This window comes from Crinia signifera, chromosome 1, assembly GCF_055691185.1.
Source record: "Crinia signifera chromosome 1, ASM5569118v1, whole genome shotgun sequence".
Taxonomy (NCBI): domain Eukaryota; kingdom Metazoa; phylum Chordata; class Amphibia; order Anura; family Myobatrachidae; genus Crinia; species Crinia signifera.
Genome location: NC_139217.1, coordinates 459,186,812 through 459,202,328, shown reverse-complemented (window position 1 = coordinate 459,202,328; position 15,517 = coordinate 459,186,812). Strand labels below are relative to the sequence as shown.

The 15,517-nt window shown below is 45.4% G+C and overlaps 1 protein-coding gene across 2 annotated transcripts in view; it reads right to left on the bottom strand.

Moving 5' to 3' along the window:
• The window catches only part of WDR7 (WD repeat domain 7), a 298,065-nt gene that overhangs the window by 239,714 nt on the left and 42,834 nt on the right, over nt 1–15,517 (bottom strand). For both annotated transcript variants that reach the window (XM_083155233.1, XM_083155236.1), the window contains exons 13-14: nt 13,046–13,241; nt 1,096–1,310 (exon numbers count right to left, since the gene is read on the bottom strand). In XM_083155233.1, coding sequence (XP_083011359.1) covers nt 1,096–1,310; nt 13,046–13,241 — 411 coding nt within the window. The remainder of the gene's footprint in view (nt 1–1,095; nt 1,311–13,045; nt 13,242–15,517) is intronic.

The window sequence follows — 15,517 nt, the reverse complement described above, 5'->3', positions numbered from 1 at the left end:
TTTTCATAAAGTGATTATCTCTCTGGCAGATTCGTCGTCTTAGAGCTCTTCTCTCCACTGTAATTGTTTTGCTGCTAAGCCGGGTAACAATTACCACCGTATGAGGCTGCAGTATATTCACACACTGTGTATTTTACAATGCAGGAAAAACAGGGTCAGGAAGCTCTCCTGCAACGACCCCTAATTGTACTGTAAAGCCTACACTGATTACAGAAGGAAAGGGGCACATCACCGTCGCAGGAGCGCTTACCAAACGCTTGTGAGCACCACCGATTTCTTTCAGTCAAGGCGTATTATGGACAATTATATGTAATGCAATAAAATAGAACACCTCGGGGGAGGGTGACGTAGGAGGTGCCAATGGTCTACTGTACGGATATTTTTTGTTTTGTGAGGAATCATAGGTAGAGACCAAAGCTTGGACTCCATAAATATGGGACAGAACTGAGTTAAGCTGTTCCGATGTGTAAATGTTCCAGTATGTATAAAAGATCCAGGAAAATTCTGTCAGCTCTTGGGAAAGTCATACCTACGGCAATTATAATAATGATGATGCACTTAATGTTCCCGACTTATCCGATCATTTCCTATAAACAAGTTAATAAGGACTTACGCATACAGGGCCGTATTCAGTGCAGCCGGTGAGGGGTTTAAACGGCAGGGTTTAACGAAAACAAGCGATCCTCGTCATTTAACACCTGCACTGGCCGCTCACCCTATTCTACGTTCCGGGGGAATCCTTGCCATCAGATTCCACCAAACAGCGAGGCTCGCGGCTAATGCAGGGAGTCTGCTGCATTTAGCCACAAGCCTCGCTGTTTTAGCGGCCGCACACTCCGTTTCCCGTTGCTACAAACACCTAGCAAGCTGGAAACGGCGTGTGCAGGGGGTCAGTCGAATACTGAACTAGAGAGCTGTGACAGCGAGCAGTCAGCACTGCTCGCCGCCACAGTGAAGCAAAAATCATTGACCTCACACCACAGTATTTCATGAACAGTTTTACAAGGCAATTTAGTGACCTCTTTGTTTACAGGATTGCAGGTATGACTCAAGCACACATGACGCCGGGCGACTGGCACGGACAAGTGGACTTACTTTGTCTGACGCTTCGGATGCCAGGAGGTTGGTGGCGAGGGTTTGCAGCTTGTGATGCGCAACGGTCTTCAGGGCAGCAAGACTGCGCCTGGTCATCGCCTGCTTTAGGTTCACGGCTGAATGACTCAGTGCGTCCACAGCGGCAGGTACGGCTTCATCACACGCGTTCAGTATCTCCACAGCCGTGATGCCCATCACGCAACGATCCAAGGCCCCTGCACGCGGGATACGGAGAGATTAGACTTGGCGGACAAATGACAAACTTCAAATCAACTGGTTCTTAATAATGACCACCAACAGTGATGTCATATGCCTTAACTTACCATACTATCCCTTAAACTGTGACGCTCAAGAATTACACAGGTTCTGTGGTGATTTAACCCCAGTGAAATGCAGGCAACCCACAGAACCAGTGCCATTCAGGAGTGGCTGAGTTTAAAAGGATTGTACGGTGATTGGGCCAATTTATCTGACAAAATCTGATCTGCCTGATGCTGTAGGACCCAATGCGCATTGGGTCTGAACGGAGGGGGTCGTTAATCCAGCACTTCATTTAGAGACTGGGCAAGAGAACACTTATTGGCACCTTTAGGAGGGACATTTAATTTTTCCACTTTAATTTGGTCATCATCAGAATCCTTCATAAAAGAAAAACCTGTAAGAACACTGCTACAGCGGGCAATTAAATAACAAATAGACAGCTGTAATTTTATATTGAGATAAGAAATACTTTTGCACATAAGAAGCATTTCACAATATAAACCAGACTTACAGCGCCCCCTACTGCTTTCTGGTGGTACTTAAAAAAGGCTTTTGTATTGGAAGGAAAGTCTACTTCTTGTTATTATTTTGTTAATTTAATTTACGTATAATATATAATCTATCCTCGTACCCCCACAGAGGTACGCACAACAAGTGTAGATGTTGTGGGTGAAGTGAACATGTATGCAGCGTGCATGCTGGCCATCTTTGGCAGCACACCTCATTAAACTACGAGGAAATAGGACTAACAGGACTTCCAGTCTATAATGCACAGAACCCATTTCAGGAACAAAAAACAAATAATGATTAATGTTTGTAAGGGTCCGAATTTGGCCCCTTCCCCGATGTTGCGAATATGCGCAAGCCCTGGGAGCGAACGGATTCGGCAAGTTTCACACATGCAGAGCCGTTCGTTCCGGGAAGGGAGCGGGCAGGGGAACACCCCAATAAAAACGCTGGGTGTTCCTCCAGAGAACGCAGGCGTGGTGATGCCTGCGTGGGGTTCGGTGGCTGATGTCACATGACGTCAGAGCCCTCCCCCTTTTTGGCTATCTGCGGCCAGTACGGACTTACTTTTCTGAGCCAAGACTAAAGAAATCATTCACTGGTCCTTGCGGCCAAATGCGAGAAGATGTGTTTGGGTACACATCCCTTCGCATGCAGATAATAGGATTTGGGAGCCGGGGGGGGGGTTGAGCGTTGGATCGGTAAAGATGGCATTTGCCTGTTCGCTAGACTGCAACAGGGTCTGAATCAGGCCCATAGGCTCCAGGAAACTATAGAAATTACATGATGGCATTTTATTATTATTTCTATATCAACAGTTTCTTAAGTACACTAGTGTGATTTTGGCCGATTTCACCCGATGCTGGTGGATCGGCCCGACAAATTGGGTGAAATCAGTCAAAATCGCTTGGGTTTGACATCCCATTCGATGGTCGGCCCAGTGTACATCGGATCGGGAGATAGAGCCTCTTGCAGATAGGATTTATAGGACGTGCAGCAGTCAGTGCACGTAGTGGGTGCTTTTTAGCACCTTCGATGTATCGCATACGATCTCCCTTGAAATCCCCCGGGAGTCCTTTTATATGCGATAAATTGCATGTAAAGATGGCACATGAAGTGTTCCCCAGAGGGAGATCAAGGGAAATCATGTCAGACTTGTGCCATAGACAAGTCAGACTAGTGTATAAGGGCTTTTATAAAGAAAAGTATAAGTACTTGTTTCCTAGCACGGCTCCCCCGATTTTGATCGAAGTGCATATTATCGCATCTCATCGCATGCAATATAGCGGCATGCGATGCAATTTGATTTTTAATTGTACAAGCACCCTGATGGGTGCTTACAATGTTAAAAGCACCCCCATTGTCAACGCCACCCCCACTATCAACGGCAACCCGAAGCGCTGCGAGCCCGCGAGGGGCGGCGGTACGCGTCCTCCGACCTTTTCCTACCCCCACTATCCACGTCGGCGTGGAGTTGGTTTTAGATAGTGTGGCGAGCGCAGCGAGCCACCGAGCACGAAGCGTGAATTACTTTACATGTATTCCGCGTACGCTCGCCACGTTTCGGGCTCGGTGGCTCGCTGCCCTCGCCACACTATCTAAAATCAACTCTGCGCCGCCGTGGATAGTGGGGGTATGAAAAGGTCGGACGACGCCTACCGCCGCCCCTCGCGGGCTAGCTGCGCTCGTCGCGCTTCAGGTTGGCGTTGATAGTGGGGTGGCGTTGACAATGGGGGTGCATTTAACATTGTAAGCACCCATCAGGCTGCTTGTACAATAAAAAAATCGCATCGCATGCCATTTTCTGGCATGCGATATTTCATTGTACAAGCACTCCTGTTAATTTAACGGGAATATCACATCGAACACCACTAAATACAGTATGCGATGGGCGCCGTGCTAGAAAACAATTACCAAAGTATATTATATTGTGCGTTACAATTAAATACAACAAAACTGGGAATAACAGTGGCTTTTTAGTATTCTATTAAACAGGTTATAACCAATTACAATAATAAAATTAGACAAGGAAGGCGTCCGTTACTGTTGTGCCTAGGGGCGCCTTCACCCCTAAATTCACCCCTGATGATAGGGTGTTCTTTATTGCATAACGGTCCACCAGATTGCAAAGGTTCTTGGTGGGCTGTATGAAACAGTCACACAGCAATGTCCACCAGAGGTCAGGAGAATGTCAAATTAAAGTAAAAGTAAATGAGTGAGGATGTGACTGGATAGGAAAGGGTTATAGAGGTTATGTGGGCGATTCTGGAATCTGATAAGCTGTCTGAAGAGATGAGTTCTCAGGGAACGCTTTAAGGTTTGGGGACTGGAGGAGAGTCTTATTGTGCGTGGGAGGAGATTCCACAGAGTGTGTGCAGCCCGAAGAAAGTCCTGCAATCAGGAATGGGAGCGAGTAATGCGTGTGGATAAATCATAACGTATCTGTATCATTAAATTGATCTCGATTTAATGTTCATTTATTTGCTTAGCCTCCATATAGTTCACACTTATAGGACGACGTTCTAAGTGTTGGAGAGTGATAAAGTACCAGCTTATTGGACTGACATGTTACAGGCTGTGCTATACTGTTCCTTTAATCAGGGACACATGAATATCACAGGTTCTGTGGCTGGTTGGCCTCTCGCCTCTTTCCTAGGCGCTCAATACGGTAGCATGTGGCGTTGGAAAGCTTTGTTACACTGTTCTCAAGGAAAACACAGTGATGTTCCATTTCTTATGCAGATACACACAGAATATAGGCATGCTGCATATCATTTTAAACAGCAAAAGCTGCTTGTGCGTTTTACTCTCCTGGTTTTGTGAATCATTTTAACAGAAAAAGTTGCACGCAAAGATGCCTGATGATACAGAGTCAAATGGCGCATCATACATAAGGTGACTTGTATCAGATGGAGGATACATGTACGTGGACACATCTGTAGCGTGACTACCTCCCATCGTCATATGTGTGTTCTGCTGCTGCGCTGTCTCTTGTATGAGAAAGCTCTTCCCAAGTAACAGTTCTGTGAAAGTGATAATCTGTCGGGTGAGGTTTATTTGCAATAATAAAGTGTTTAATTCCTGACCACATATTGATTTCAACTTGAGATTTGGTCAAATCAGAAATGAGCGTTGGAATGAGTTGTGTATCCAAGATTCTCAGTTCTCGCTCTACATCTTGGATCACATGTGAAACACAGCGATGGTTTGCCGAAGGCTCTAACTGAAGCCAGACTACCATGGTAATGCATGGTCATGTTTATTGGAGAACCTAGGAAGGAAGAAGGTAAGATGATGATTTTCCGTGTATGTTATGACCTCCCGATAGCCGGAATTGAGCTGCGCTCACCATGATGCGGCCTCAGTGGCTCACTGTTCTTGCAACAAGTTCTATTCTCCCTTTATAAAGGTCATGGACCCCCAAGAGGGAGAATAGCCCCTGTAAGTCATGATCTCAACTGTCGGGCTTTTAACACAGTTGGGATTTTGAAGTCAGTCTACTGACCGCCGGAACCTCAACTGTCGGGATGACATTCGGCATCCGATTTTCCCAGGTTGTACAAACAATCATACTTCATATGGCTTCCTGCCTTCATAAGTGCCAGTTGGGTCTCTGCCTTCTCAACTTCTGCCATTATATTGTACTTCCGGACTAAAGGGCTGACTTAGAGCGTCATTTCATGAGTGTTGCCATCAGATTAGTAGTCATTTCTGTTGCTTCAGCACGGTCGATCATGTAAAAGTTGTGCATACGATAGCTCAGAAGGGTTCTGGGGAAACAGAGGGACATATTTGTAATGGAACGGACCATTGATCTTGAACGTATATATGGGCCACGTCCTACAGGCAAGAAAACTTAATTTGCAACAAAGGAAGCTAAAGACATTGCACTGTTGTGTTTCCTGCTGTTTTCTAAGAAATGTGGATTTTCAGATTCGGCATATTTATCCAGATTTTCATGCGACAGGGGCGAAAGTGTCGGTGGCAGAAGAACTTTCTAATCCTGGCAATAGCTACGAAAGTGAAACTTCGTTTTAGGATCAACCTTTTTGCAAAAATAAAAAGCGCTGAAGAACTCAGTCGAAGACTGAGCCAAGATCATAACCCACAGACAAAATCAGGACTCAATGCACAGCGAAGGTGTGGTTAATGGCTTCTTATAGCTGAGATCAAGAGAAGAATCACTTCTGAGGTAGGTGGCAGATCAAAACTGAGCACTTTGCAGATTTTGAAGTCCCAATTGGTTCAACGGCTCATTGAGGACGACGTATATCAAACATCGAAACTTTGCAGACAGGTAACTGGTTCCACCTCCATTATTTCCGAGTGCCGCACCGTTTGGTTGCCATTACTGTGCTCCCAGCCGGGGGCTCTTGGCGAGGGCACTGAACCATATTACGCTATGTTGTCGAGTGTGCCTTCCTGCATTTCAATATATATATATATATATATATATATATATATATATATATATATATATATATATATATATATATATATATATATATATATATATATATATATATATATATATATATATATATATATATATATAGCAGTATTCTACGTTTCGGTTCAGTCATAAACTGTCATCAGAAATACAACAAAGCAAAAGAATCCTTCCTTAAGTAGCTAAAAACAACTAGTGTGAAAAACACGTGCAAAACACTCGCTTCAGGACCATCTGTGACATCTGCAGTGGCCGCAACCTCCATCAACATCCACACATTCGTCCAGAGGGCACCAGGCATGGAATCTATCATTACGCGAGTACCGGATCTTATAAACAAATATATGCCCCCCCCCCCCCCCCCCACACACACACACACACACACACACACACTATAAAATATCTCATATGCAAGATGATTATTGGGTACATTAGTCAGTTGTAAGCCACAGACCATTAAGCAGCAGTTTCCTTGTCATGGTAACCAAGGAAGGGGTCTGTGTTTGGTACCTCTCTGCTTAAAGCAAACTTTGAAGTTTATAATTGCTACCAGTGTGTTATGTGTGTCTCTAATCACATACTAAATCCTCTCTCTTTAAAAACTATTTTATACAATGTACATTCCTTCTATATTTACAAAGACAAACTCAAAAAAAGAAAATAACGAAAAAAGAAAAAGAAAAGAAGCAGTGAGTCTTTAATGCAGCCCATAAGATTAGATCTCAGCAGTGTTTGCGCGGCTCTGAACTCTGATACCTGGATTCTTTGCAGCTGAGCCAGGAGGTATAAACACCTCTCCACAGAAACGCAGCTACTAAGCTTGTTTGAGAAAATCATTGCTGTAATTGGCTCTGGATGTATCAATAGTGCTATAAACACTAAACCCACAGGCTTTCGTACCGACTCTCGCTCCATCAGAAAACCCCGCAGGGGGTATTAGTTAATTTAATTTTGATTGCAAGACGATCTAAGACACACATTGAAGTGTATCTCAGATCCCCTGTAGGTTCTTGATCAACCTTCAAAGCAGTGGAACACACGATGGTGTGATAGCGAGAGCCATGGATTTATTAAAGGGCGAACTCCTGTGCCTACTTGTAAAGCATCTGATTGTATACCGGGTACAGTTACCTCTAATTTACTTATTACACTGGAGGGTTAGCATTATGCTTAACGTTCTTATATTCACGGTAAATAAGTAGCTCAGCAGCGGGGACCGGTTTTCCCAAATTTCTCCGCTCTCTTCCGAAATGTATTTTATAATAAAAAGCCTAACAATAAATGATGTGGAGCCTAAAAATTCAGACTTTATCGCAAAGCAGATTTTTTTTTTCCTGAAATGGAAAAAAAAACATGCTGCACTGCAGGTGGGGCAGATGTAACATGTGCAGAGAGAGTTAGATTTGGGTGGGGTGTGTTCAAACTGTAATTTTAATTACAGTGTAAAAATAAAGCAGTCAGCATTTACCCTGCAAAGAAACAAAATAACTCCTACCAAATCAAATCTCTCCGTTTCGACCCTATTGTATTCAATTGTGGGCATTTTCAACCTTTCTAGTTATTTTTTTCATGCCTTTTTACCTGTTATTTATTGTTTTTTTTTTTTTTTTTTGGGGGGGGGGGAGAGAGTGTGTGTGTGTGTGTGTGTGTGTGTACCTAAACTGGCAAAAATGCCCCAAAATGGGTGAAAACACATGGATCAATACCGGATTTTTCACCTAGCTGGTAATTCTGCACTTTAATTGAATAGGGTGAATAGAAAACTTTGAATACATGCCCAAGGCTGAGTTAGGCCCATAGAACAATGATGTGTGTAAATGGAGGCTTAAGGCATGGGGTAAAGACAGCTGAATACATTGTGGATAGTCCGGTGGATTAGTAGTGGGAGAGGAGAGGTATTTAGGAAAACTGACTGTTACCCCACGATCCATTCCCCCATCTCCCGGCACTGGACTCCATGCTGCTGCCACTGCCGGTCTAGATCTATACATTATATTTTATATTGGCAGTTGGTTGTTCCTTTTAGATCCAACACGAATAAAACCTCTCTCAGTTCATATAGAACAGAAAGGGCAGTACGGATGGTGTAATGGTTACATTACGGCCTCACAGCGCTGAGGTCATGGGTTCTATCCCCACCATGTGTTATATATACGGGGCAGTACAGATGGTGTAATGGTTAGCATTACTGCCTCACAGCGCTGTGGTCATGTGTTCTATTCCCACCATGTGTTATATATACGGGCAGTACGGATGGTGTAATGGTTACATTACTGCCTCACAGCGCTGAGGTCATGGGTTCTATCCCCACCATGTGTTATATATACGGGGCAGTACGGACGGTGTAATGGTTAGCATTACTGCCTCACAGCGCTGAGGTCATGGGTTCTATCCCCACCATGTTTTATATATATGGGGCAGTACGGATGGTGTAATGGTTACATTACTACATCACAGCAATGAGGTCATGGGTTCTATTCCCACCATGTGTTATATATACGGGGCAGTATGGACGGTGTTAGCATTACTGCCTCACAGCGCTGAGGTCATGGGTTCTATTCCCACCATGTGTTATATATATGGGGTGTAATGGTTAGAATTACTGCCTCACAGAACTGTGGTCATGGGTTCTATCCCCACCATGTGTTATATATACGGGGCAGTACGGACGGTGTAGTGGTTAGCATTACTGCCTCACAGCACTGAGGTCATGGGTTCTATCCCCACCATGTGTTATATATACGGGGCAGTACAGATGGTGTCATGGTTAGCATTACTGCCTCACAGCGCTAAGGTCATGGGTTCCATTCCCACCATGGCTCTAACTGTGTGGAGTTTGTATATTCTCTCCATACTTGCGTGGGTTTCCTCTGGGTACTCCGGTTTCCTCCCACAATCCAAAAATATACTGGTAGGCTAATTGGTTCCCAACAAATTAACCCTAGAATGTCTGTGTATGCGTGTACATGTGGTAGGGAATATAGATTGTAAGCTCCTCTGGGGCAGGGACTGATGTGAATGTTCATATATATATTCTCCGTAAAGCGCTGCAGAATATGTATGCGCTATATAAGAAACTGTTAATAAATAAATAAATGAAAAGCAATAGATCTCACTGTAAGAGAACCCTAATTATAAGTACTGTATAACTCAAACTGTTCCTACAACATTCATGTGACAGGCGTGTTGTTTGGCCCCTCCCACGTCAGACTCGAGTCAATCAAACCAAACAACCTCACAGAATTGATCAGCTGTCAATTAGAGAAGTCTTGCCCTGCTCAAGGATCCCCTGTGACCGAGCCCAAAGCTGTGGACTTCAGTAAGGACCCCAAGCTAATTTCTCTGCCCGGCAACTGTGCCCATGTGTTGGAGCCAGAAGTATGGATACTTGCGCACCGACCATCCAGAGAGCGTGAGCAATATGGTGCAAAAACAGACACGTACAAGTACGGCTAGGTGCTAGAGACAGAACAAGGTGTTCTTCACCTAGATCAGGGGACCTCAAACTATTTTGCTCTGGGACCCCAACAAACAATAAAAATAATGACAGGACCCCAGCAAGTTACTACAGACGGTCATCACATCACAAGTGTAGTCAGCAGACAGCACATACATGGCAGCATTGTGGGGGCACAGAGTGATGGGAGGAGTCTGATATACCATAACCCATCACATCACAGGTGTAGTCAGCAGACAGCACATACATGGCAGCATTGTGGAGGCACAGAGTGATGGGAGGAGTCTAATATACCATAACCCATCACATCACACATGTAGTCAGCAGACAGCACGTACATGGCAGCATTGTGGAGGCACAGAGTGATGGGAGGAGTCTAATATACCATAACCCATCACATCACACGTGTAGTCAGCAGACAGCACATACATGGCAGCATTGTGGAGGCACAGAGTGATGGGAGGAGTCTGATATACCATAACCCATCACATCACACGTGTAGTCAGCAGACAGCGCATACATGGCAGCATTGTGGAGGCACAGAGTGATGGGAGGAGTCTAATATACCATAACCCATCACATCACACGTGTAGTCAGCAGACAGCACATACATGGCAGCATTGTGGAGGCACAGAGTAATGGGAGGAGTCTGATATACCATAACCCATCACATCACACGTGTAGTCAGCAGACCGCACATACATGGCAGCATTGTGGAGGCACAGAGTGATGGGAGGAGCCTAATATACCATAACCCATCACACCACACGTGTAGTCAGCAGACAGCACATACATGGCAGCATTGTGGAGGCACAGAGTGATGGGAGGAGTCTGATATACCATAATCCATCACATCACACGTGTAGTCAGCAGCCAGCACATACATGGCAGCATTGTGGAGGCACAGAGTGATGGGAGGAGTCTAATATACCATAACCCATCACATCACACGTGTAGTCAGCAGACAGCACATACATGGCAGCATTGTGGAGGCACAGAGTGATGGGAGGAGTCTGATATACCATAACCCATCACATCACATGTGTAGTCAGCAGCCAGCACATACATGGCAGCATTGTGGAGGCACAGAGTGATGGGAGGAGTCTAATATACCATAACCCATCACATCACACGTGTAGTCAGCAGACAGCACATACATGGCAGCATTGCGGAGGCACAAAATGATGGAAGGAGTCTGAAGTAACAAACCATTCAACAGATCTATCAGACTCCTTGAATCAGTGACTGAGATTAGAGAAGTCATCAGCCTGATGGTCAGCAACATGGAGCCGCGACCCCATGCTGAGAAGGTGGGGACCCACTTTGGGGTCAGGACCCACAGTTTGAGAACCGCTGATCTAGATGATAAATGTCATGAATGCAGCATAACCCACAGATATACACTCACGTACTGTATTCAGTGCCAAGAACAATAGAAACGGTTCCCTTATAACTGCTGCCAGAAATTTGCGCATATCCCAAATGTATCTTCTACATTATCAATTAGGTCTTCACCGTGATTGGCTGCAGGTATTAACTAGAGAAAGTGCCTGTGGCCAGATAAGGCTTAGGCAATGCCTGGAGAGCTACTAGCATGGGGGATGGATTAAAATCTGCTCAGACAAAGTATCATCTATTTCATTGATCCACCACAGAGTGAGACCTAAGCATCCTTGTTCAATAAAAGCGATTGGTAATAGTATAAAGATTACACCAAACAGTCAGCAGCCTGTCCTGTAACACGTTACATTCCTATTGGGAGTATCCCATATACTTTGTAAAAAAAAAAAAGGTTTACCCAAAACAAAATCTACCTACTGTACATGAAAGCAAAAGGAATGCGCACTGCTGCCCCCTGTCGTCTCCAGAAGCCATCAAATCTGCACTGACGCCGGGGGACTGTAACGGTCAGTGTGTACGATGAGGTCCCGTTAACCTGTGACCTCAGACTAGCTCATTAGTAAATTATATCATATAGTTTGTACTCAGCTTATGTTATGACTATTGGTTGACACCTCCAAAAGGTCATGCATAAGTTTAACATAGTCAAAAGGTCAACATGGGAAAAGGTACAGATGGAGCAGGTTCTGTTGGAGCTGCTCCTTGCGATGGATTCTCCAGTCGCCAACTGCCGCCAGCCAAAGGAGGAGGGCGCGTGTGTACAAGCAGCACCCCTGCAGTCCACCCCAGCGCCCCCCAATCCCGGCCCGTCTCCCTGAAGCGGAGACGGGCAGGTAAACCGCTCCCCGTCAGATGGAGCGCCTGACCGCCAGTGGGGATTCCACAGGCTGGCTAGCTGTAAACATGGGTTTGCATTTTTTTTTGGTGGTGTCAATGTCAACATACAGTAGGTCGACATGGAAACCATAGTAGTCTATCGCTGCGCTTGCCTTGGTGCCACGATATCCTCTGCACTCTATAATATTCTCCTTCAATGTGGAAGATTCAGACCAGCTTGTAGCGGCCAGAATTCGTCCCCGTCCTCGATGGTCGGGGATTGCACATGAGCAGATATGTGCATGTCCAAACCCCGGGAGTGAACCGCTTTGGACCGTTTCACACTCACCAAGCCATCTCCAACATAGTGGGAGGGCCGGGGGCGGATGCAGAGGGCGGGATCAGAGAAATGCCTAGTGGTTTATGGCCTATTCCCCTTGCAGGCGTGTTGATTCCTGCTTGGGGGCGGGTGGCTGACGTCACATGACATCAGTGCCCGCCCCATATTCGGAGAACAGCGTTGAAATGAAAAGCAAGCCCTGGGCAGACTTTTGATTACGAACGGAGAAAAAAAAATCATTCGATGGCGAGTGACCATCGAATGACTTTTCCTTTACTCGGCCGCATGCGAGTGAATGTGTAAGTGTACACATCCACTCGCATGCAAATGCGGTGATTCACTTGGCGGAGGGGGCGTGTGCGTTAATTTGTCCAATGGGAAGGTAAAGTATGAACAAGTCGGTTTAAAAAACAAAAAAAGTCATGAAAAACGCATGTCGACCTTTTCCCATGCCGACCTTTTGACCAAGTCGATCTTTTTAATGTGTCGACCTTCTGCCTGTTGATGAATAGAGGCTGACCTTTTGATGGTGGAGCTAATCACCGCATACCCTTAAAATGATCATCAATATACCGCATGGCCAGTGACCAGTATCTGATGCCCAGAACCCGCACTGGAAATCTCATCCTTCCCTGGACGTTTTAGCTATAAGCAGCTGTTAGTACAGGGACAGGCAGCCTGACCGCACGCCGCTCCTGACAGGGATGATTGTACTTACCGGTATCCATCTGCCAAACGTAGACGGAGCCATCTGAGCACCCAACCACGAGATAGTCATCCGATGGGCGCCACTTTATGACTTGGATGGGGAAGAGGTGGCGCGAGGCCAGCATGATGCACTTCCTCTCTCTCAGGCTTAGCAGGCCGACGGAGTGATCGCTGGCCACTGAGCAGATACAGTGCTGCACCCGCGTCTGCAATACAGAGAAAGCGTCAAGAGGTAGAACTCGCTCGTAAAACAAATTGCATCTGGTTCTAGAGACAACGTTACACTACTACATCAAAGGCGGTGTATGATGGAGCTAAATGTTATACAGAGGTTTGTACTGAACTCAGGGTCCAGACTTAAGCTGGCCATACCTCTACAGATTGGGCTGGTTGGAACAAAATCCTGGTGATATCTGAGTGACAGTTTTTGGCAGTTTTCCAGCATTTCAAAGCAAATGGTCAACTGTCATTTACTCTCATCCATTACAAGGTTTTTGTTCCAACCAGCCAGATCTGACAATCGATCTGTAGATGTATGGCCAGCTTTGAGTTACAGTACAGTAATATAGTCCAAGACTACTTTACCATTCTGTAAATACAGTAGGCTACATAGTCCGTTATTCTCGACCCGCCACCGTGTTGTGCAGTAATTATGCTATGTAGGGACTCTGTGGGGAAATGTATGCAGGGTTTAGCTCCTGGGGCTGAACGAGCGTCTACGTCACATAATTGCTGACGATCGGCTACAAGAGAGCCCACCACCACGCAGCAGCATTTACATTAAATACACTTTATTGAATAAAATAATTTTGCGTACATTGTGACAAACCCTGAGCGCCATCGGCATTTACCGGCCACGGAATTACATAAGGCTTCTAGGTTCCTGCATCAGGTGAGATGACAGGCTTGCAGGACAGTATCCCTAATGGCCTAGCGCAGGGCTGGGCAACATCGGCCCTCCAGATGTTAATGAACTACACATCCCAGGATGCTTTGCATTAGTTTTGCTATGTGGCCATGCTGAAACTGATGCAAGGCATGCTGGGATGTGTAGTTCATCAACATCTGGAGGGCTGGTGTTGCCCAGCCCTGGCCTAGCGGTTAATATCACAGCATGCCATGCACAGTACCTGGGGTACAGATCCCGGTTAGCAAAAACGATTTTTTTTTTTTATTCCATGGTTTTATATTTGTACAGTAAAATCTGTCGACACTGTATTTAGTCTTTGCATAGATTATATAGCCATGATATATAGAGACAGACAGACTCACTCATTTTAATGAACAAAAGCTGACTGAGCTACTAATTAGCATCCCGATGTACAGAACATGCATTTAACGGGAAACAAAATGGAAATTATATTTTGCAATTTTAAAGGTTGAAATAATTTATAAAAAGGTTTGGCACTTGTGTATTTGCAGGGCGCCCAATTAGCATATGTACGCTAGCGTAGGGAAATCGCATCGCATGGGCCGTTTTAGTGCCGTGCGATGTGATGTGATTTTCCTATGTGATTTATTCACTGCTCTCTTGGCCCCGGCGGATCGCATTGCATGGGATCGCACCTCATGCAAAATCGCATGTGATCGCATTCGATTTTATAGGGTGCGATGCCATTAAATTTACTATACACTGGTATGACATGCAATGAGATTTTAGGCACCCCCCCCCCACTATCCACACCACCCTGAAGCGTGGTGAGCGGTGGCGGAACGCGTCCTCCCGACCTTTTCATACCCCCTACTATCCACATCGGCGGGGAGTCGATTTTATATAGTGTGGCGAGCACAGCGAGCCACCGAGCCCCGCGAGGGGACACTCGCCACACTATATAAAATCAACTCCACGCCGATGTTGATAGTGGGTATATGAAACGGTCGGGAGAGCGCGTTCCACCGCCGCTCAACACGCTTCGGGGTGGCGTGGATAAATCTGGTGCCTAAATCTCATTGCATCTCATAGAAGTGTATAGTAAATTTAATGGCATCACAGCCGATCCGCCGGGGCCAAGAGAGCAGTGAATAAATTACATAGGAAAATCGCATCGCATGGCACTAAAACGGCCCATGCGATGCGATGCAATTTTCTTACACAGTATCGCCCACCAAGCAATTTGCTTAGTGGGCACCCTGTTAATACACAAGTACCAAAGGTTTATTTCCAATCTTCTCTAATTTTGTACATGTATTTTATTTAATCATTGCAGATTATAACAAACCAGCTCTAATTATGTCAGACTTTATAGAGTTGTTTTGTGTGTGATTGGCAAACTCTGACCCCATTACCTCCTGGCCTCAGCTGTCCCTTTATATACAATGACGCAATGGAGGCTGATGGAGGGGGAGGTGCAGAGCTTGTTTGCAGTGAGCTGACCATGTGCTGGACAAAAGTTGCCCATACACATTGCAATTATTACATGCAATTCTAATCGCACCATGTTTATGTTGTGCCTGCGATGCGCGTACCCGCGGTACAATATTG